This window comes from Spermophilus citellus, assembly GCF_964194105.1.
Source record: "Spermophilus citellus genome assembly, chromosome: 14".
Classification (NCBI taxonomy): domain Eukaryota; kingdom Metazoa; phylum Chordata; class Mammalia; order Rodentia; family Sciuridae; genus Spermophilus; species Spermophilus citellus.
In genome coordinates this window covers 104,066,345-104,088,177 of record NC_138194.1, presented here as the reverse complement: position 1 = coordinate 104,088,177, position 21,833 = coordinate 104,066,345, and the positions used below count along the sequence as shown (strand labels likewise).

The 21,833-nt window shown below is 61.7% G+C and overlaps 2 protein-coding genes and 1 long non-coding RNA gene across 3 annotated transcripts; 2 read left to right on the top strand and 1 right to left on the bottom strand.

The window, feature by feature from the left end:
- Window positions 1-1,868: 1,868 nt before the first annotated feature.
- Window positions 1,869-8,765, top strand: LOC308633800 (ly-6/neurotoxin-like protein 1; the record flags this gene model as incomplete). The annotated part of the gene is made up of 3 exons (XM_081266887.1): window positions 1,869-1,920; window positions 5,318-5,416; window positions 8,554-8,765. 3 exons carry the CDS (start codon window positions 1,869-1,871, stop codon window positions 8,763-8,765), a joined length of 363 nt encoding a protein of 120 aa, XP_081123013.1.
- LOC308633801 lies at window positions 1,900-17,336 on the bottom strand. The gene is made up of 3 exons (XR_014018869.1): window positions 16,862-17,336; window positions 2,581-2,654; window positions 1,900-2,029 (listed from the first exon to the last, which is right to left on the bottom strand). It is a non-coding gene; the product is annotated as an uncharacterized lncRNA (long non-coding RNA).
- On the top strand, window positions 13,185-20,638 carry LY6D (lymphocyte antigen 6 family member D). Its single transcript, XM_081266886.1, has 4 exons — window positions 13,185-16,750; window positions 18,364-18,451; window positions 19,189-19,287; window positions 19,469-20,638. The coding sequence occupies exons 1-4, from the start codon at window positions 16,670-16,672 to the stop codon at window positions 19,699-19,701; spliced, it is 501 nt and encodes a 166-aa protein (XP_081123012.1). The 5' UTR covers window positions 13,185-16,669; the 3' UTR covers window positions 19,702-20,638.
- The last annotated feature ends 1,195 nt before the right edge of the window (window positions 20,639-21,833 follow it).

The window sequence follows — 21,833 nt, the reverse complement described above, 5'->3', positions numbered from 1 at the left end:
CAAGCCACCCCAGGCCCCTTGTCGCTTCACTGGTCAGGAGTCCTGGGGCAGGGAAGCCTGGGCCCAGCTGCTACTCCCCTGTCCCTGCTCTCAGCTCTGTCCCTTTGCACTCTGGGGCCAGTGGAGCCTGAGCAGGGTGTGTGGGCTGAGGGCGGGGAGCAGATCAGGGTCTGGGGATGGAGGAAGCTTGTTCTGATCCAACCGTCCACACACTGGCCACTGGCACAGCCTCCTGCTCGGGGAAAGGTTCGTCCTGCCCTGAGGGGCCCGTCTAGAGCCCACCTGAGGGAGGTGCCCAGCGGGACCTGCTCTGGGCCACCCCCACTTCCCTCAAGGGCTAGGCCCAGGGCCTGTGTGCTGCTGGCTGCCGACAGTCCTGTCCCACCACACTCTTCCCACTGCCTTCCCTGCCACAGAGCCAGAGAACCTCGGGTCAGGCCGAGGGCTGGGGCTGCATCTGGGGAGGTGCCCAGGCCTCAGGTCCGGTCCCAGTCCCAGGCCAGCTCTAGACAAGGCTGGCTATGGGCCTGGGAGACTGGGGCTCATAGCACAGGAGGAATGAGCCCATGCCACTGGCTCTGGGTCAGCCAGGCCCTCCAGGGCCTGCCCAGCCTGGCTGGACTCACTCTGTCGTGCCCAGCACCAGGGGCTCCAGGCTCAGAGGAGACAAGAGTGGGCTGAGCAGAGCCCAGGTGGTCAACCTGGGCGTGTACAGCCGTGTCTGCCCTCACAGCTCACAGAGGTGTCCCTGTCCCAGGAAAGCTTACGAGAGCCCAGGCCTCACCGTCCCCCACCACAAACAGGAGCTCACACACCATGTGTCCAAACTAGGGAAGTTCTAAGGAAGTCTAACACACAGTCAAAATAAAATAGACCACCCCAACCCCCTGGAGTGCCTGGTATGTGCTGACCCCCATCTTCCCTCCCCAGCGCCATCCTCACAGCCCCACCCCCCTCCCTGGACCTGACAGATGCCCCTTCCACCTGGGGCCCAGAGCAGGCAGCCAGCAGCTCGGCCACCCTCCAAGGGGCGGGGAGAGAACCTTGGGCACCCAGGTCCCCAGAGAGGGTGTGGAAAGGGGTCAGGCCCCCTATGAGTGCCTCCTGGGCCTAGCCAGGACAGGGCAGGTGGTGTTCTAGACAGAATGAGTTCTCCTTGGGTTCCGTGTTGTGAGCACAAGGTCCGGAAGGGCCTCGAGGTAGGTGTCATGGTCCACACAAGAGGGCCAGAGCCACCTGGAGTGCAGGGAGGGGTCGAAAGGGACAGGGAGGCCTGGAGGCCAGCTATTAGAGGGATGGAGGAGAGACTAGGGACCAGAGCTCCTCCCTCAGCCTCCAAGGCCCAGCAAGACCCACCATGGACCAATGCACAGACCCTTTCCTGTGGCCCCTGGGCACCCTGGTTGCACCCTGGTCACTCGGCCGTTCCCAGTCCAGCCTGCAGGCCAGGCTCAGGAAGCTGGTGGGGATGGCTGCTGGGTGCTGCTCGGCTCTGCCTCAGGTTCGGCTCTGTGGGTGATGGACAGTAGCACCATCAGCCCCAGGACGAGCCCAGATCTTCACCCTACCAGACCTCCACGTCAGAGTCAGCATTAGTCCCCAATAGGCCCAAACAGGTGTCCATCATCGACCTCAGGGAGGAGAGGTGGCTGGCTCAGAACCCAGGCACAGCCAGAGTGGGGCACAGAGGACCTCCTGAGAGCCCTGGGCCCTGGGGGTGGGGCCGAGGGAGCCTGGGGGCATGAGTCAGGCCAGCCCTGCCATCCCAAGCTCATCTTCCTGCTAAATTACCAGGTCTGACCCCGGCACCCGCAGCCGTATAAAGGCACCCTGACCCAGGCGGCTCCCAGTCCTGGCGGACGTCCGCGATGAGGCCCCTCCTGGTGTTGTTGCTCCTGGCTACTGTGTGTACTGCCCTGGGTAAGGCTGCTGGCTGCAGGCGGGGCGGGCCCCGGGCAGGGCGCGGGGACCTGGGCACTGGCGAGGCTGGCTCTGTGCGAGGAGACCGAGTGCTCCCTGGAGCCTCAGCCTGGGTGGGGGGTCACAGGAGTGAGGGGAGTCCCTCAGGCAGTCCCCTGCCTGGAAAAACGTTGTGGCTCTCTACTTAGGGCCTGGCTCTTGTGGAGGCAGAACTCTGGCGGAGGCTGGAGAGGCAGACTGTGTGCCCGGGGCACCGGGGCTGGCCTTCCACGGGGCAGTTCCATCCCCTTCCCCCAGGACAGGGTTCCTGGGGTGCGGGACTGTTCACTCTAGGAAGGGAGTTCCCCAGCAAAACAGAATGATGGGTCACCCCCACCAGCCCACTCTGCCCTGACCCTGATAAGCTGGTTTGGGGACAGAAATGAGGCCAGGGGTGGGAGGGGATGCTCTGCAGCATGCGATTATCAGCTGAATAATTATCATTTGGAGGATAATTAGCCCCCTCAGCTTCCCCTGGGGGTGTGGAGAGGGAACCTTGGGGATCCATCCAGCTGGAGGGACACCTTCAATAGGAGGCTGGAGAGGCAAATGCAGGGGCATGGGGCAAGGGCCTGAGGCTGACTCCAGAGGACATGCCAAGGTCAAAGCTTAGGCACTCACCAGAGGAGGCAGGGTGCTGGAAGATCCCAGGCCACAGCACCACTCAGGTCTCACCAGCCCTGGTCAGGACACCGCTGTGGGAGAGAGGGGCTGAGAGGCCTGGGTCAGGAGGTAGGACACTGCCAGACCTTTACCCTAGGGCTTAGCATCTGTGGTAGCTGATGAGGACATACTAAGGGTTATCCTGGGGTCTCTCACAAGTGCCCAGGGCAGAGGGTCTGGAGAATCTCAGGAAAGAGACTCAGGTAGGGTCCTTGCTCAGAGAACCCTGGGAGTGCCTATCGGGCCTGGCAGGACCAGGGACCAGCTGCAGAGAGAGGAGGCAGAAATGGCCAGGAGTCACCCCAAAGGCAGCTATTTCTCCTCGGGTGGTTCCAGAGCCCTGACCTGAGAAGTGTGGCCTCTGAGCTCAGAGTGGGGACTGAGCACCCCCCACTCTCTGCCCAGGGCCGTGACAATGGCTGTACATGGGCTGACCCACGCACAGTGGGGCTCTTCAGTCACAGTAGGTGTGCACATCCAGGGGAACCAGGGCACCCCACAGACCACCCCTACAGGACTCCCCTACAGGACTCCCCTACAGGACACCCCTACAGGACACCTCTGCAGGCCATTCTTACAGGGCACCCCTGCAGGGCACCCCTACAGGACACCCCTACAGGACACCCCTACAGGACACCCCTACAGGACACCTCTGCAGGCCATTCTTACAGGGCACCCCTGCAGAGAACCCCTACAGGACACCCCTACAGACACCCCTACAGACACACCTACAGACACACCTATAGGCCACCCCTACAGAGAACCCCTACAGGACACCCCTACAGGACACCCCTACAGGACACCCCTACAGACACCCCTACAGACACACCTACAGACACACCTACAGGCCACCCCTACAGGACTCCCCTACAGGACACCCCTACAGGACACCTCTGCAGGCCATTCTTACAGGGCACCCCTGCAGAGAACCCCTACAGGACACCCCTACAGACACCCCTACAGGACACCCCTACAGGACACCCCTATAGGACACCCCTACAGGACACCCCTACAGGACACCCCTATAGGACACCCCTACAGACTCCCCTACAGACACCCCTACAGACACCCCTACAGGCCACCCTTACTGGCCATCCCTACAGTCACCCCTACAGGACACCCCCATATGACAACCTATGGGACATTCCCTACAGAACACTCCTTACAAGGCCCCTCTCCCGGCAGCCCAGCCTCCACACAGGATGCCGTGGGGGGGCCTCCTGGCCCCTGCATGCCCTCTTGCAGCCCCCAGGTCCTTACATCTCTTTAACTCGCATGTCCCTTCCCCAGACTGCCCACAGAGATCCTTACTGCAGGCCAAACTCTGGGCCTCCCACTCCAGAAGACCTTTCCAGGTCACCCTCTTCACTCTGTGGAGACAGCGTCCACAGAGTGACCATTGTATCTTCTGCTCCAACCCGCTGCAGGTCATACCACTGTCCCTGGGCCAGCCACACCCAGGCAGTTTGTCCTCTGTTAAGGGAAGCCTTGGCACAGTCCTTGTAGTCAGAAGCTGGGGTAACCACAGGGCACCAGAGCCAGCCATCTCCAGGGCCTGCCCAGCTCCTGACCACTGGCAGCCTGGACCAAGGCCTTTTGCTGCAGATTCTGTTCATCCCAGGGATGAGGGTCACCTCATCCTGGAGGCTTCTGCCCTCCTTCCTCAAGGAAGGAGAGGACTGGACACACACACGTCACGCATTACACCACTCCATGATCTGAGAACTCCAAGAGCATCATTGTTAATCCCATCTCATAGGTGAGGACACCCTGGCTCAGACAGAGAGGGGACAGGGATGGTGGGATTAGAACCCAGATCACCTCTGAAGCCAACCAACCCACTCTGCACAGATCCTGCTGCTGAGGACTGTTGCTTTCTACCACCCATTCATGCACCCACCCACCCACCCACCCAGTCATCACCATCCATCCTCCCACCCATTCATGCACCCACCCACCCACTCGTTGCCAAACACCCATCATGTCAAGGGGGTGCCTGTGGTCTGCAGTGGCCCTGTCGGCACTCTGGACCCACTGTCCTGTCGGCTCCAGTTGGGCACAAGGTAGGAACAAGGGCGGCCAGATCCTGCCCTGCAGGCATCTTGCTGGGAGAGGAAACAAGGTGCCACCCAGAGAAACAGATGCCAGGCCCCAGAGCCACTCTTCTCCCCAGTGGTTCCCAGTAGCTCAGGACCACTCACCTACCCATCATCCACCCCCGCCCCCCGTCATCCACCCACCCATCCATCCATCTGCCCATCACCCATCCGTTCACCAGCTATCTACTCATCAGGACTTTTCCTGGTTCAGCTGTTGTGGCTCCGCTACTCTCTCTAGTCCTCTCTCTAGAGGCAACTGCAGGCAGAGACAAAAGAACACATGAGTTCACAGGTGCCAGGAAAGCCATGGGCAGAGGGACTGTGAGCCCAGCCCCAGGGCAGCCTGTCCACAGCACACCCCACACCTACCCATCCCTCAAGCTGACGGCCTGGCACTGACACATGGGACCAGAGGGAAGGGAGTTGGGAGCATGTCCAAATCACCAAGTCCCTACCCCCAACCCTCCAAAGACCTGGAGCACCCCTGGAGCAGGGAAGAGGAGACCCAGAGAGGTGACCCTGAGTGGGCCGCAGGGCAGGCAGCTGGGCCTTCAGCCCCAGCCCAGCCCAGACTGACGGCCTGTGCTTCCCCCCAGCCCGGGCCCTGCACTGCCACGTGTGCTGCGGCCACGAGAACTGCGAGTCTCTAGTGGAGTGTGCCCCGACGGACAAGTTCTGTGTGATCACCAGGGCGAGTGAGTACCCTGGGCCACGCGGCCCCGGCCTGCCCACCTCCACACCCAGCTGGAGCCCAGTGCCCAGCCCCACCTCAGTCAGATCCCAGGGACACCCTCCAGTCCACGTAGGAGATGAGGGATCAGGGGCAGCTGTCCACACACTGGCACCTGGAAGACGCTAGCCCCACTCCACCCCAGCTCCTAAGCCCAGCCTTCCACATACTGTGTGCCTCTTGGACTCTTCCCAGCTCCCTCTCAAATCAGCCATGACTGCCATGACCTCCTGCCCCAGTGCCCACTCCCTGAGCTGGATCTCTGCCCTGTCCACATTGTAGCAGAGCAGCCTCCTCCAGAAGTCACGGCCTGCCGCCCTTCCCACACCTCCACAGGCCAGAGCTCCTCCTTCCTGTGCCCCTCTGCACCCGGGCTTTGGGGGCTGAGCTAGGGCCAGAGCTCAGGTGTGGGGCCAAGAGGTGCCTGTGACAGGAGTCCGGGCAGTGCACGGGAGTAGCCCAGAGGTCACCTCACAGGGCCTGAGCAGCACAGAAGAGAAGGTGCTGCGCACAGTGAAGCAGGTCACCGTTGGTGACCCCGAGGGCTGTAAGGCCTGACCCGGTTGCAAAGGATGAGACTGGGCAGTGGGGAAGCTGGCCAGAAGGGGCAGCAGGACCAGGTGAGACTGCAGAGAAGGAAGGAAGTGTACAGGCAGAGCCTCTGACCTTGGTCAGGGGACCCTGGGCAGTGTCACCTCTAAGCCTGGGGTGCTCTCCCCTTGCAGCTTGCTGCCACCATTGGGATCATGTCCATGAGGTTCTCTGGCCCCTGATAAATGGCAGCTGCAGTGGTGACTGTCCCCAGGCTCCTGGCCTGCGTGTCAGGCAGGGGAACCAGGCAGCACTGCAGCTCTGGGCCATTCCCTGGGCCACAGACTCCTACAGCTCCCAGAGATGACAAAAGCACCCTCAGACTCAGTCACCCCATCTACCGAGGCAGTATCCTCCCCGGGCCCTACAAGGACCCAGGTGGCCCTTGTGTACCTCCCAGCCCTAGAGAATGAAGGGGAAGCAGCATGTGTCCCTCCAGGCCCCCCACTCAGCAGAGCAGGGGCCTGCCTGGAGACACCTGCTTGCCCCGCTCTCCACCCTGCTCCACCCTGCTCCGTAGCCCCGAGCTCGGGCACACCCGCCCTTCCGAGGCTCACGTGATACAGGGGGTGGCAGGTCAAGGGGGTGCCCGTGGTCTGCAGCGGCCCTGTCGGCACTCTGGACCCACTGTCCTGACGGCTCCAGTTGGGCACAAGGTAGGAACAAGGGTGGCCAGATCCTGCCCTGCAGGCATCTTGCTGGGAGAGGAAACAAAGTGCCACCCAGAGAAACAGATGCCAGGCCCCAGGGCCACTCTTCTCCCCAGTGGTTCCCAGTAGCTCAGGACCACTGGGCACCCCTCGCCCGAAGCCTCGGGTCTCACAGCCAGACAGTGCCCAGTGCCCTGAGGGCCCCGGCCTCCTCGGGATGGGGGTTCTCTCAGGCTCTGCAGGCTCCTACTCCACGCCCCTCCCTCCCTAAATAGTCACTGTGTCCCTGAGTGCCAGCTAGGGTGGGTTCAGAGATGGGTGCAGACTTCCGGTCCTCCAGGGACCTCAGGGTCACCGCTGACCGTGGGACAATGGAGTGCCAGGCTGACAAGTAGTCAGGGGCACTCCTCTGAGGGGCACCAGGAAGCACCCTGGAGCAAAACAGGAGGCTGGGGACACAGGCTTGGCAGGAAGGTCCAGGTGGAAGGACCCCACACCCTGGGCCACCAAGCTGACCCCAGCAGGTGGTGGGATTCCCTGACTCTCCTGGCCCTGAGGAGGGAGGGAAAGGCCATGAAGCTGCGTCAGAGACTGACCCTGCCGAGCCTGGCCCGCGTCCGTGCCCACCTCTGACTAGAGCCTGCAACGGTCCGGCTCAGTAGCCCATCTCTTGGGCGAGGAAGCCAGCTCAGAGCCCAGCCAGGGAAGGAAGGCCAAGCCCCGGCCAGAGCCAGAGCTTTCTTTCTCCAAACCAGTGCCGGCAAGGACACTGTGCCTGTCCACGTCCCCAGCAATCACTCAGAAATGGCCGGTGAACATTGTCTCTCCTTCACCTGACCCATCAAAAAAGCTCCTTGCTTAAAAACTGGGCATAATGACCTACTGACCACAGGTCTCAAGAAACGACTCACGCAGGGCAGGATGGGAAGGGGTGCCACTGCCTGCCGTCCTGTCCCACCCTGGGAGGCTGCGTCCTCAGAGCCTCTCAAGAGTTCACTCAGCCTTAGCCAGCAGGCGGATTCGCACTGACCTCAGAGGCTCCCTGTGTCCAGGAGAGCTTCGTTCCACCTGGACCCAGCGGCTCTGTCCTTCCACTCTGCCAAGGGGCTGCTCAGACTTGGCCCCGAACTCTGCTGTTAACCACCAAGGCTCCCAACACGACCCCAAGTTCACTCGTGACCCCAGAACAAGGGCAGAGGCTGCTGGCTCCACTGTTACCAGATGGAGAGACCGAGGCACTGGGACCTGGCCCGCGAGGGGCAGAAGCACCTGACCCCACCCACCTATTTCTGGGCCAGTTGTAAACAAGAGGCCCCTGGGGGCTGGCCCGCGTCCTTGCCCACCCCCGACTGGAGCCTGCATGTCAGGCAGGGGACCAGGCAGCACTGCAACCCCACCCCACAGCCCCCGGCCTCCCCCGCGCCCTGTGCACACAGATGCAGAGTCACCTCCCAATAGCAGCCGTGAGGCCTGGAGGCAGCGTGCAGGCCACGGGCCTTGCCACCCTGTCCCTTGCTGCCATGGCAGGCTTCCTAATCCCCAGGTGACCAGGGCTGAGGGTGGGGTCGGTGCCTTCCTGAAGCCCAGAGGAGGGGAGGGGAAGGGAGGGAGGAGCCTTCAAGTCGCTCCTTGGACTTAGAGACCACAACGGTGCCAGGCAAGGGGGAGACGGGTCACTGCAGGTGCCAAAGTAGGACCCCACCTACTCCTCCTCCAAGGCTCCACCTCAAGCCCTCGCAGGCATTCGAAGTCCCAGGAGCCCCCAAAGCAGGCTGCACCCTGGGTGTTTAGGGCTGGGTGGGTGCCGGGGCCTCTGGGCCTGTGGTTCATGCCACCCAGGAACCCCGTCCTCTCTCCACAGCCAACCCCGGCGGCATCCTGGTCATGAAGTCCTGCGCCCCGACCTGCCCCAACAGCACCGTGTCCTCGGACGGCCGCGCCCTCTCTGTCTCCTGCTGCGAGGGCAGCCAGTGCAACCGCAGCGCGGCCTCGGGCCTCGGGGGCAGCCTGGGCACCCTGGGGGCCAGCGCCGCCGCCAGCCTGCTGTGGGCCCTGCTCCACGCGGCTTGGTGAGGGTCCAGCCTGCATCTCTGCGCCTCGCAGCAGGGGTCTGCCTGGAGGCCCCAGACCCAGCTAGCACCCCTCCCCCACTTCCCCAGGACAACCCAGCCCCCTCCCCAGCCCTTGCCCAGAGAGAAATGAAGGACCACAGCTCCTCAGTCCCCTACCCAGATGAGGGAAGAGCCCCTCCTGCCTTGGGGGCCGTCCAACAGGCTGCCCAGGAGGGGACATCTCCAGCCGGCTCAGCCCTTTCCTGCTCCTGAGGCTTCCTGGCCACTTTGGAGTGGGAAGGGTGCCCCAGTGTCCCAGCTGTCTGCACCCCGACTCAGGGCTAAGACCCAGGGGCTCAGGCTGGGGTTCTCCCTCTCAAGGGTGCCTGTAGGACCTTGTGCTCATGGCCGTCGGGCCCCTGGGCCTCTCCTGTGCCAGGAGTAGCCCTGACACGGAGAACACGGCTGTGAGTTTGGGGCAGCTCTCTGCACCCCGTGCAACCCCTGTTCTTACCCCATTCACCCACCTGCCACCACCCACTGCTGTCACTCACTGTTCCTCACTCTCACACATCCCATCTACCACTGACCACAGCACTGACCAGTCACAGATCTACCTCCCAGGGCTTCCCAGGGACTCCAAATGCTAGCCAGTGCCCCCAGCCCAGGGACCACCACCAGCCCCTGTCCAGGTGAACACAGGCTTTTTAAATGGTCCCTTGGTGGCCCCCGTGGGGGTGGGGCAGGGCCTCAGGACTTGGTATCAGGCTTTGAGACATGGGCGGTGGGCTGTCCATTCCCACAGAGCATGGGGGGACCCTCCTACTTCCAGAGAGTGCTGCCTCCCAGCCCGTTCCCCAGGGTGTCCTGAGAAATGAATAAAGTGGCAGAGATGTCAGGTCTGGGGGACTTTCTGGTCCTTGGTCTTCGCACTCAGAGAGAGGACGGGCCTCAGCTTCAGACAGCGGGGGGGCTTGGGAAAAGGCTGCTGGTTCCCCTGATGCCAAGCCCAGGCATGAGGGAGAGCACTTGCTTGGTACCTTGGTCTACTGCAAGCCTCAGGAGGGCGCTAGGAGTGCATGTCCAGTCAGTCCCAAGTCGGGGTGCCCTTGGGCTGCTCTGGGGAGCTCTTCTGAGCCTTGGTGTCCCCCAAGGTGCCCACATCCTCCTTGGTGTCCCCACATGGCCCCATGCCCTCACGGTCCACATCCTCTCCACCCCCTGACAGGCCCTGGGACTCTGAGGCCTCTCAAGGCCACGTCTCCTCCCAGGGCTCTTTCTGGGGAGCAAAACCAGAGCCCCCCAGTTCTGGAGGAACTCTGTTCCCCCACCTTCAGCCCAGGGCTGGCCTGCAGGGGCAGCAGGAGGCCCATCCTCAGAGCCTGCCCAGGTCCTACAGGCCATGGCTGGGGTTTCCCTGCTCCCGCCATGGGCCTGCCTGCCCTGCCCACTTCAGTGTCCAGTCCTGAGTCCTTCCCTGCTCTTCTGCCCTTTGGAGTTCAGAGGCTGGAAGAGATGTCGTTTCCCTTCCCCTACTTCTTTATCCCCCATATCCCTGCCCCAGGTGACAGGAACAAACACTGGGCCCAGGCAAGTGGAGGCAGGCCTCCTGCCCACCTGGCAGAGCCGGCTCTCATGGCCAGGTGTGGCTGCGAGATTCCCTCAGCAGTGTCTGTCTCCACTCTGGGAGTCTGGCAGCGGGGGAGGCAAGGCGCCCAGCCTCCCCCACAGTCTCCCTTAGCCTCTACCCTCTTCACCTGCCTGCTACAGGGTCACACCCAGAAGGAGGAAGGCCCCACCACAGTCCTACCTGTCCACTGGCCCCTGCCCCTTTGTGCCCAGACTCGAGCCCCCTGCCTGCATGTTCCTGAACAGCCTTGCCTGGCTGATCCAGAGTGTGCAGTGGCCACTCTGTGGGACATGGGTGTAGCTGGAAACGAGGGTCAGGACACGGAGATCTGGAAGCCACACTTTATTAGTGGAGCCACGGCCCAAAGGGATGATTCCCAAAGTCCGAGCCCCGAACGCAGCAGGGTTCTTACTTTCATACATAAGCAAGTTTGGGGTGCAGCAAGGCAGGGAGTTGGTGCCCTTTCACTGGAGGGTGTGTTCTACGTCTCCTGTGCGGGCACAAGCTCGTGGACAGTCCAGGGACTCCACATACAACTCGGGGACTTTCACTAAGTCTGAGGGGACGGTTCCTTTGCTTTGTTTCCTGCTTCTGCTGCTGAGGTTTTCTGTCACAGGCACCTGCAGCTGCTGCAAGCCTCTATGGTGATCTGTCCCTGTGCAGAGTGGCTGTGCTTCCTCCTGCAAGACCGCAGCCCGCCAGCTCTGCCCCTGCTCAAGTTCCTATTGTGTTCTTCTACCCCATGGGAAAGGGGGGGCCTGGGGCAGGGGGTGGGGTTCCCCTTCCGCTCTCACCACACCTGGCGCTGGGAAGACGATGAAGGGCAGTGCCCCCACTATGAGCCACCCCCTGGAAGCCAGGCTGTCGGACCCCTCACCCTTTGGCCCCAGCCTCCAGGCCCTGCGTGGCCTGCCACTCTGGGTTCCTTGGGAGTGCTATGGCCCCCGTGAGGGACAACCATCCAGGAGCAACATGGGTCTTCCCTTCTTAAGGGTGGAAAGCCCAGCAGGACCCAGGAGGGACCCACCCTTAGGGCAGTCCCCACCTGCAGGTCCCCAGAGAGACCGTCAGATGCCACATGGCATCACACCACCTCCTCTCAGAGCTCCCTGCTCCACAGGCAGGCGGGACACGGAGGCTCTTCCCCTCCCACCCCAGCCCCCAGCTCCAGGGGAGTGGCGTGGGCAGCCTGGGTTCGCCACCTCCCACACACTGAGTCACCACACACCCAGGCGCCCCTGCACACCAGGCTCCATGGACTTGGGATATCGAGGGACAGCAGACTGGGTCCCTGCCCTTAAGCAGGAGAGGCGGGGGCCCTGTGAGCAAAGCGGCAAGCCCCCGTGGCCCTGTAGCAGAGAGGAGGGAGGACAGGCCTGGGGAGCATGGCCGAGATGCTGCCCATGGGAAGACACTGACCGTGGGCACAGCACAGCCAAGGCCTGGAGGAGGGGGATGGGTCCCGGGACGAGGAGGAGCCCACACAGTGGGAACAAATAGGGGTGGGTTCCTGCGAGTGGCAGTAGGCCTGGCCAGCCCACAGGGCGCTAAAGCAGGGCCAGGAGGCGGGTCTGACCTCAGGCACTCTGTGGGCACAGGCCCTCCATCATCATCTGTGTCTAGAGTCTGGCGCCCTCCTGGGGACCACACTGGGGATCCCGAGGGGATGGCAGGGCTGGGGAAGCAGTCTCAGCCCCCGCCAGCCAGAGATGGGGCTACAGAGGAGAGAGAGGAAGGAGGGAAATGGGAGACCAGGACTTGGGGAGGGTTTAGATGTGCCCTCCTAGGTCCCTTCTTGCTGCTAGACTGGTTCTGGAGGAGCCATTGCCATATGTGGGGACAGGAGCCAGCAGGCTGGGACAATCACCCCTGAAGGCCAGGATGGGGGAGGCATCCAGAGCCCACAGGAACTCGGCCAAGACTCAAAGTGCAGGCGAGCCAGACCCGGGGCCAGCCCGTGGCGGCCCTGCTGGGAGGGCGGTGGGGAGTCTGGAGCGGAGGCGGGGCCCTCTAGACTCTGCCAGCTCAGCTCATCAGACCTGGGCCCAGAGTCAGGCTGCACCTCTGTCCTGGCACCGCTCCTCTGCCCCACAAGGGCCTGCCAACGTCTCGCCCTACGTAACCCTAGGTGCTCACAACACACTTGAACTCTGAGGACTGTGGTAATGAGAGCTCAGGGAGGGCCTAGTGGGACCCTCCTCCATCCCCTGGGGTTGTCACCACTCCCCAAGAGGGGACTGGTAACAACATGCAAACTCCTGGGTCAACTTCCCCGTCCCTGCCCTAGACAGAGCACCAAAGTGGGGTCCCTGGCTACCAGGCCAAGCCCACCTACTCCAGACTCAAGCTCAGAAGCCACCTGAGCCTAGGGGGACCCCAGTCCCCCCGCTCCCATCATGCCAGGTGCAGAGAGCTGGCCTGCTCCCAGAGATGAGGACCAATGACAGAGGCCAACCCGGCAAGCATGTCACAGGCACGCCCTTTCCCTCTGGGCGAGCATCCCAAAGCCCCTCCCAGACCCCTCATATCATATAATCCTTAAAAAGAGCCTGTCTGAAGACTGGGTGTCTCAAGTCCCAGAGCCACCGCCCTCCACCTGCAGACCCAGGGTCTCGGAGCCCCCCATAGCTACTCTACAGCTTGAGAAGGACCGCTCTCCCGTAGGGAAGGTGCGTGTGGGCGGGAAAGGGCAGGGGGGAAGAGGAAGCAAGGCAGAGGTAACCTGGCGTCTGCCCTATCTCCAGGGGGCACAGCCTTCCAGTGGGGACTTCTAGCTGGGGACAGGGCCTGGAGGAACAAAGCAGACCACCAGGTGGCCCTTTCCTGGGATGAGCTAAAGGTCTCCATGCCCATGGGCCTTGTGGGACTCCACCCTGGGAGTTGGTCTGCACTGACTCACAGGGAGGGGTCCCTGGGTGGGGTAGGAACACTCCAAAGGCACAGGGAGGCCCTCAGGGAGAGTCAGAAGACCAAGGCCCATCCAGAGGGCAGGGAGCAGTTGGGAAATGGATATCTGGGAAGGGACTCTGGGTACCGTCACCGTCCTGGGACTTGTTCCCATGACTAAGGGAAATGTCATTGTGCAGCACTGCTGAATTCACCCAGGTCGTGACAAGATCCAACTCACTGCTTCTTCTGGAACAATCAACCCACACAGCGCCCCACTCCTCATCCCCCACCCTGTTCTACTCCTCTTCATAGGTTCTGTCCATACCAGATGTCCCAGAATGCATTTTGCTTTCTTTATTGAACAAAATCAAACCTTCAGCACAGTCCTGAAAAAGTGAATTCTGTGGGGAGGAAGGCTCCTCGTTCGTGTGGGCCTTCCTGTGTGCTGTCCAGCAGGCAACCAGCCCATGTCGGTGCTCTTCCGACCATATTTATGTGATGGAAGATGGATGGATGGGCACAGGGACGGATGGATGGATAGATAATGGATGGATATGGACTGATGCATGGATGGATGGATAAATGTATCAGTGAATGGATAGGGGATGGATGCATGAATGCATGAATAGATGGGTAGATGAAAGGATGGACGGATGACGCGTAGGTGCATGAATGGACCAGTGTGTGGATGACGGATGAATGGGCGATGGCTAGATGAACTAGTGTGGAGGTGGATGTTGGGAGCAAGTGAAGGCAGGGGGCAAGGAAGGAAGTGAAGAAGACGCTGTGTTCTCTTCCCCCATGGAGCTCAAGGCTTGGCAGCCACCATCTCTGGGCTATAATGGGAGGTGAAGTGAACTGCAGCTCAGCAGAGGTGAGCCCAGAAGTTGAGCCTAAGCGCAAACCCTCGTCCTTCCCTCGAACCTTGGAAGGGATTTATCTCAACATGCAGAGAGCAGATCACCTTCCAGGTACCTGGTCCTCGGGGCCAGTCAAGCCCACACTGCCACAAGCCTGCCATCCTAGTTCTGTGGTCCCCGTAGTCACTTGTGCCACTCTGCCCCACTTCAGCATCACTCACTAAAGTCTTCTCCCTCATCACCCAGACGGTGGCACTAGGCACCCCTTGCTGAGACCTTGGTGCCCGTGTCTGTTGGTCCTACCACACAGGCCTGAGAACTGGTTGCTCCCTCTCTGAAGCCTAGGGCCGCAGTTTTGCCCTTCCCAAGAGCAGGCCCCACCCAAGGCAGGGCTGAGTTGCTCAGGCTGACTCCATGACGTGCTCCTTGGATGTGTACCATGGCAGGCAGAAAGGAGAGGCCCAGCAAGGATGAGGGCCAGCACAGGGCATGGCGCCAGCCACACACCCAGACCCAACCCAGTCCATGGACACTAACTGCACCCAGCCCAGCCCAGCCCAGCCACGGGGGGAGGGTACACAGAATAATGACTGCTGGGGGCCAGGGTCCCAGAGAAGGAGCAAAGACGCAGGCAGGGTCATGTAGGCCCTGGGAAGCAGGCGAGCAAGACCCACTTCCAGGCTGTGGCTGAGCGTCCAGGTGACTCCTGTGCCTGGAGGGAGGGCTGCGGAGGAAGAACCCCAGGCCCCGGGGACAGGCCCAGCTATGACTCCACTGGCAGGGTGATGCTGGGAAGGCCCCACCCCTCCCTGGGTCACCCGAGGCCCTGCCTGCCAAGTGTGTGATCTGGAGGGACTAAGTGGCCCAAGGGAAACCCTGCCTCACTGACTCCTCTGGGAAAGCCCCAGGTGACAGAAGACTTGGAACCAGGCCCTGGTGCACTTGCAAAGATGTCCTCCTGGCTCCACAGCTGATGGCCACCTTCCCTGAGGTCTCACTTAGATGGCTCCACCCAGGTCTGCCCTCCTGCAGCCCAACCTTCTGGATGGTTACATGTCTGCAGTGTTAGGGGCCAGGCTCTATGGGCCACGGCCAAACAGACTCCATTTTACCCAAAACTCCACGTCATGTACGACGTGCTTCTCCCAGGGACAGCCCCCTCTGTGCCCATGGACTAAGCATGTTGGGCAACACAAGATGGCAATTCTCATACAGTGTAAAATCATTCTCTTTTGGTTCCCATTTTTCTTGGACAATGTACCCTGTCAGAAATGGACTGTCTAGATGTTAGTAACCATTCTCTAACTTGTACTCAACTAGGGACATTTTGGGTCACTCCCCCTTCTGCTTATGATCTTAGATCTCATGACGTTTCTTTATGGTTTTAAATCATAGCAACAGCCACTTATGATTAATATGGTTTGGGACCATAAAGATGCACTCAAACCCCAGGAGGGGGTCAAAGGGTGTAGACTTGCAGCCTGCCCCTTGGCCTGCCAGCTGATGGGTCCGGACCTCCGGCTGGTGAATAAAGCTTCTGTCTCCTGCTTTAAGATCAATTTGGTGATGTATTGCAATCTCGCCTTAACAGCATAACCGCGTACACCACAGATCAGTCTGCCATCTCTCTCTCCCCCGCTGACCTGGGGCCTGAGACCTGGGTGCCTGCATATGGTCTGTCCTTATAGAATGTAGACTGAATAAGTGAAGTGCCTGGAGGGGCCTGGGGAGTGGCCAGGACTCGTGCCTGCCCACATGGCAACCTTCCTTTGCCCCAAGTTTCTTGGACATCTCCAGTCCAGGGGCCTGACCTGTCTGCCTGGTGTCCGACTTCAGGCCAGGGCAGGGACCAGGGCTACACTTTCAGAGGGCCTGGAGTAGCATGCTCTGCCCCCTGAGCCAGGGCCTTCCTTTCTGAGCTCAGGCACCTGGTGATCTCCTGGCACACACAGGAGGACCACAGGAAAGCAAAAGGGAGGGACATGAGCAGAGGTCTCTGCTCCAGAGCAAGGTTCAGGCCTGTTCCCCAACTTCCTGGCCACCCAGCCAAGTTCAGGGAGTGGGCTGGGCGAGGGGCAGCACAGTGGAGTCCCTGCTCTCCACTCTCCACCATTCCTATTGCCAATGTCCTGAGGGTACAAGTCACATCAGGGTCCTGGTCCCAGGGACTGAGAGAGAAGGGACTCTGTGGGAGGAGAGTACTGGAGGGCCAGTGGAGATGGTAAGAGGGCTTGAGACCACTCCAGGGGTGCTGCCCTGTCCTCTCTGCCCTCATGTCCACCAGGAGATGGGTGCTGGTGGGGCAGAAGTAAGGCACCACGGCTCCTGGGCCCGCCATACCTCCGAGGCCCTGATCTGGCTGCTGCCTACAGAAAGCCCAGAGTCCCCATTTCCTCCTGAGTGAACTTCCTTCGAGCCTGTTTCACACTTGGGCCAGGAAACTGCCCAGGAAGCCAGCTCACGTCCTCTCAGGCAGCCCTGCCAGGGACAAAGGCCCTCCCCACAGACTGGAGCCCAGCTTCTCTCTGGGCCTCGGGACACACAGCCATGGTGAACCCCGAGGCCCCACCAGCTCTATCACACCCATCAGAAATTCCAAACCCGTTTTTCCAGCAGATTCCTAGCCCAGTGAGTCACCCCTCCCACCTGCCATGCCCCATCATCACCACCCTGTCCCCAAGCTCTGGGTTCTGCTTCCCATGGCCTCCAAGTCACCCTCCCTCCAACCACCCTGCATACCCTGGGCCTGTTGTGCACAGCGGGCCTGGAGCTGGGGTGGCCTTCTGGGCAGCGTGGGCCCTGCATTGCCTGCCCACCCTGTGAGGCTGTGGCAGTCCTAAGCCAGCGCCCGGGGACCGGGATCAGCCAGGGAACGGGAGCCCTTACACACACAGGCTGCAGAGGTGGGGCTGCCCCAAAGGGCTACTCCCGACACCCCTCTGGGTCCCAAAAGGCATCACCCGTGCCCTCTCTGTCCTTGGGCAGGTCTGGCAGGCCCAGGAACTGTCAGAGAGAACCACACTGCAGTTGTCAGGCAGCCTGTCCTCTGTTCCCCCGCCTACGGCCTTAGCTTTTTTACCCCCAGCTCAACACAGAGCCAGCTGGCCCAGGTGCAGGCCACAAGGGCCCAGCCGTGTCAGAACCACAGGGCTCCCAAGAACTTCAGACTGGCCCAGGCCCAGCCTTGGGATAGGCCCAGAGCTCCCTCCAAGTTAGCCTGCCCCCCCCCCAGAGCAGGGGCAGCAGCGGGGGGAGCCGGAGGACTCTGCAGGGTCCACCCACACTCCCAGCTGGGCCCATAGGGGACGCCCCTGCTCCAGTGAGGTGGGTGCTTGAGAGACTAGCTCACGGGGAAAGAAAGTCCCTCTTATACATACAGAGCAAGAAGTGGCCTCTGCCTCCACTTGGGACCAGAGCCAGCACCTGCCAAGGATCCTGGATGCTGGGCCCAGACTTGAGGAACTCCGGCCTGGGAGGATTGAGCAGACGGGCAGATCAGGATGGTGCTGGTTCTGTGCCCCTGAGCAGGGCAGGGAGTGCTGGGTGGGGAGGGTTATGGGCTCCAAGGGAGGGAGGGGGTGAGTCCTGCCTCCACAGGCATCTACAATGGCCAGATCTCCACAGCCTAAGGTCTCCACACCACCTTCCTGGCCCACACTCGGCTTCCAAGTGCTGTTCCTGCCCAGTGGCTCCTCCTCCCTAGCCCACAACCCACAGCTGGCCCACAACCTCTGCCTCAGCAGGGATGCTTTACTCCCTAGGGTTCCTTGCTCCAGGGTCCACTGGGCTGACCCAGCACCCTGAATCAGAACCCAGGCAGACAGGGTCAGTGCCTCTCCCCTGCCTCCCTGCAGTGGGTTCCCCAGAGCATCTGGGACAAGCTGTGGCTTGAAGGACCTCTCTAGGGTTGGGAAATGCAGGGCAAAGACACAAGGTGACAGACCAGGTAGATGGTTAGAGACAATGTGACCCAGGACCAGCAGACAGACAATGAGGGGACTGAGCAGAAGCAGGGAGCCGCCGGGCGGGACGGACACAGAGGCCCTGTGCACACCCAGCCCTGGCTAGGCCCACAGAGGTGGGCTAGGTGCAGTGTCCTTCCAGCTGGCAGGAGCCAGGCATGAGTGAGGCTGGTGGGTGTGGACCAGGCAGAGTGAGGCAGGTCCAGGTGGCATGCCACTGGCTGGCTGGCTGCCACCCCACACCCTCCACGGCACCATCCAACTATAAGTCCTCCCCAGAGGAGGGGCCCCCACTGCTCCCAGATGATGCTCGGTATGAAGACGGTCCTGCTGCTCCTCATCATCCTGGCTGTGGCCCTGGGCCCAGGTGAGAGGCTAGGCCTGGGGGGTCAGGTGAGGGTGGGCAGCTTTGGCCTGTTTGCCAGACCCTCAGCCTCAGCCAGGGCAATCACCAAACCCTGGAAGCCTGGAGGAGTTCAGGCTCAGAGAATCCCGATGTTGTGGAGGGCTCGACTCTTAGAATCTAGAGCAAAACGAACTCCATTTCGACTTGGCAGAATCCCAGACTTAGGACACTTCAGAATCAGGGAATTTTGTAATGCACCAGGAGAATCTCAGGCTGAGAGCCACAAAGCCTGGAGTTGTCTTGAGATGCCGCTCTCCTGGGAAGGACAGACTCAGGGCCATCGGCCCCTGCTGCCAGCCCCTCCCTGACAGCCCTGGGGTGGCTTAGCCCCACTTCCCCAAGACTCAGGAGGCCAAGCCAAGAACCCGCTTCCTCAGAACCATCAGGGTGGAGCGGCAGCTGTGTCCTAAAAACTATCCTGGCCTAGTCCCAGGGCTGAGACCTCTAGGAAGGGTCTCCCCAGTACTCCATCCTCTTCACTTCCTGGCTGCTCCCCAGGCATGGTCCAGGACAGGACCTCTAGGAAGGGAATCTGAAGGGCCAGCAGAGTCCCCTAAGCTGTGCATGGATGAGGGTCCTGTGCATCAGTGGGCTCAGGGGCTCTGGCCGGGGCAGGAGTAGAGAGGGTTCTGTCCTGCAGGGGTCTCTGTGGGCAGTGGCCCCAGGCCCAGCTGAGACCCGGACCCCTCACCCACTAGCCCGGGGACTCCGCTGCCACGTGTGCTCCAGCTCCGCCAACTGTAAGCAGCCGCAGACCTGCCCAGCCAGCTCCCGCTACTGCAGGACCATGACTACAGGTGGGTGGCAGCCCAGCTGCTGCAGGGCGTGGGGGACCGCGGGGGAGCCACGCTCGTGACGGTTTGGTCTTAGTGGTCATCCTGGCCCACAGGTGGAGGGTGCCCGTGGCAGCTGGACTCGGGGCTGTGTGGGTGTGGGCTGGGGTGAGGCGGGCAGGCCTGACACCCTGTCTATGTGCAGTGGAGCCTCTGTCGGGGAACCTGGTGAGGAAAGAGTGCGCAGACTCGTGCATGCCCAACAACAGCCAGCAGGGCCAAGTCAGCAGCGGCGTCCAGTCCACCCAGTGCTGCCAGGACGACCTGTGCAACGAGCAGCTGCACAGCTCTGCGCCCGCCCGCACCCTGCTCAGCGGCGCCACCCTGGGCCTGCTGCTGGCCCTGGGCCTCCTCGCCAGCGTGGCCCCCAGCCTGTAACCCCCCAAGGCAAGGGTGTCACCCCTTTCCACCTCTCCCCTGGGGCCCCCCACAGCCCCCTTCCTCCCTGGCCTTGATGGGAGTGCCCGATGCCCAAGACGGGGCCTGCCCAGGAGGCTGGGCCAGGTCAGGGTGGGCATGGAGAGTCGACCTCCTGGAGCAGCGCCTCCCCCAGGACGGGAGGGTGTGGCCGGCCAGGCACACAGGAGGGCGGACAGGCCACCCTGGTCCCCTGGTTTTGTACTTGCTCCTTTATTTTTCTACTTGAGCCTCTGCAAGGAAATAAATGATGTCAAACAGCATGGGTGTGGAATGGGGGTGGGGCAGGAGACCCCAGTCTCCAGCACTGGCCGCCTGGGGCAGCCTGGGCCGCGCGGGCAGTGCAGGAGGCTTCACCACCCCTGGAGGGGTCAGGCCCTCCCCGTGCCTCCAGCAGCCACAGAGGAGGAAGGTGCCCCTGGGGTGAGGCACTGTGGAACACAGGCCAGCGGCGGAGGGACACCCACCCAGGCCACATCCCTGAGATCTGGGTACAAGAGGCTCAGAGAGACCCCAGTCTTGAGCTATGCAGACACTGCTCCAAGGCCAGGCCAGCTGTCCCCTGACCACACAGAGCCCAGCAGCCCCTGGGCCAGAACTCACCCAGGGGAGCTGGGGGCCTGACTCAGCAAGAGGCTAGGTGCGGTGGCCCAGGGACAGGGAAGGGCCTGAGGACAGGCTCCAGCTGGCTTCCTGCCAGGCTTGGACATTCTCCAATTTGGAGGCTGAGGTGGAGTGAGAGAGATGCCCAAGCAAACATCGTCCCCATCCTGGGAGCAGGCCAGTCCCACTCTCCAGTAGCCATCCTCTGAGCCTCCTGGGGTCAGCACAAGGTTCTGACCCCCGCCAGGACTGGCACGGTGGCTCCCTGGCACCGTGGCTCCCTGGCACCGTGGCACCCTGGCTCCCTGGCACCGTGGCACCGTGGCACCCTGGCACCGTAGCACCCTGGTTGGGCAAGCTCCTCAGTGCCCCAGCATTACCCTGCCCCCAGCAGACAGGAGGGATGACACCGAGGAGGGGTCTGACCTCTTTTCCCCGTGAACCTGCCCTGAGAGGCATTCTGGACACGCTGGCTCAAGCTGAGGGCCCTCAGCCTGGCGCACTGTGAAAGGTGAAGTGTGACCCAGGAAGCAGTCACTCTTAACCCCACCAGCATCTCGCCTCCCCTGAGACCTGGGCCCATGTGGAACCTCAATGCCCAGGCTGCCCCTTCAGCTCTGGGCATGGCCTGGGTGAGCCCCACAGCCTCACCCTGTTAGCCCCCGTTCCTCAGGGCTGGCCTGGTCATTCCTGGTCCTTACCAGGTGAGTTGAGCAAGACACTCGACCTCCCAGAGCCTCACCCACCTGGTGGGATCAGCATCTGCCCCTGGTGCTGGTGCCTGTGAGGGGTCCCTGGTCTTCTGCAGGACCACTGCTGAAAGAATCCTCCACGCAAGACAACTCGCCGGGGAGAGTTCCAACTTTATTGTGAAAGGCTCTGTGCTAATATAGATCTAGGAGAGATGGCAGGGCTTAGATAAATGGCAGGCCACGCGTTTATTGATATCAGCTCTGGAGCCCAGGAATTAGTTCTTATTGAGGCTCAGGTTCCCCGCCAGCGAGATTTGAACTTGGCGCTGGCGGGAGAGTTCAACCCGCGGGAACTTTTCAAGCCAGTGGGAAAAAAGGGGAAAGTAGGAAGAGAAGGTCCTTAGACGCCATGTTGGGGTTTTTCTCTGGGGTGCGGCTGCTGTTATACTTTTCCCAACAACTGCCCCTCCTTCCAGCCTCTGCAGGGCAGCAGGCTTTCCCTCTTGCTGCATGTACAGCACCCAGTGATCGGCTCCCGTTGGCAACTGTGCCCCAGGGCTGCAGGGAGGAGCTCCTGGGGCCCCTTTTGGGCCAGCCACCCCTGGTGGCTGCCAGATCCGGGTGTCTGAAGGCACCTGCCAGGATCATTCTCTTCCCCTGACCAAGCCACCCAGAACCCGTGTGTGCCTCTCACTGTCCCCGCTGGGCACCCAGGACAAGGTATAGTCTGGACGTGGGAGTCAGGCAGAGCCGAGGGCAGGGGTACTCCTGATGCAGACCCATTCCCCATGTGGACTC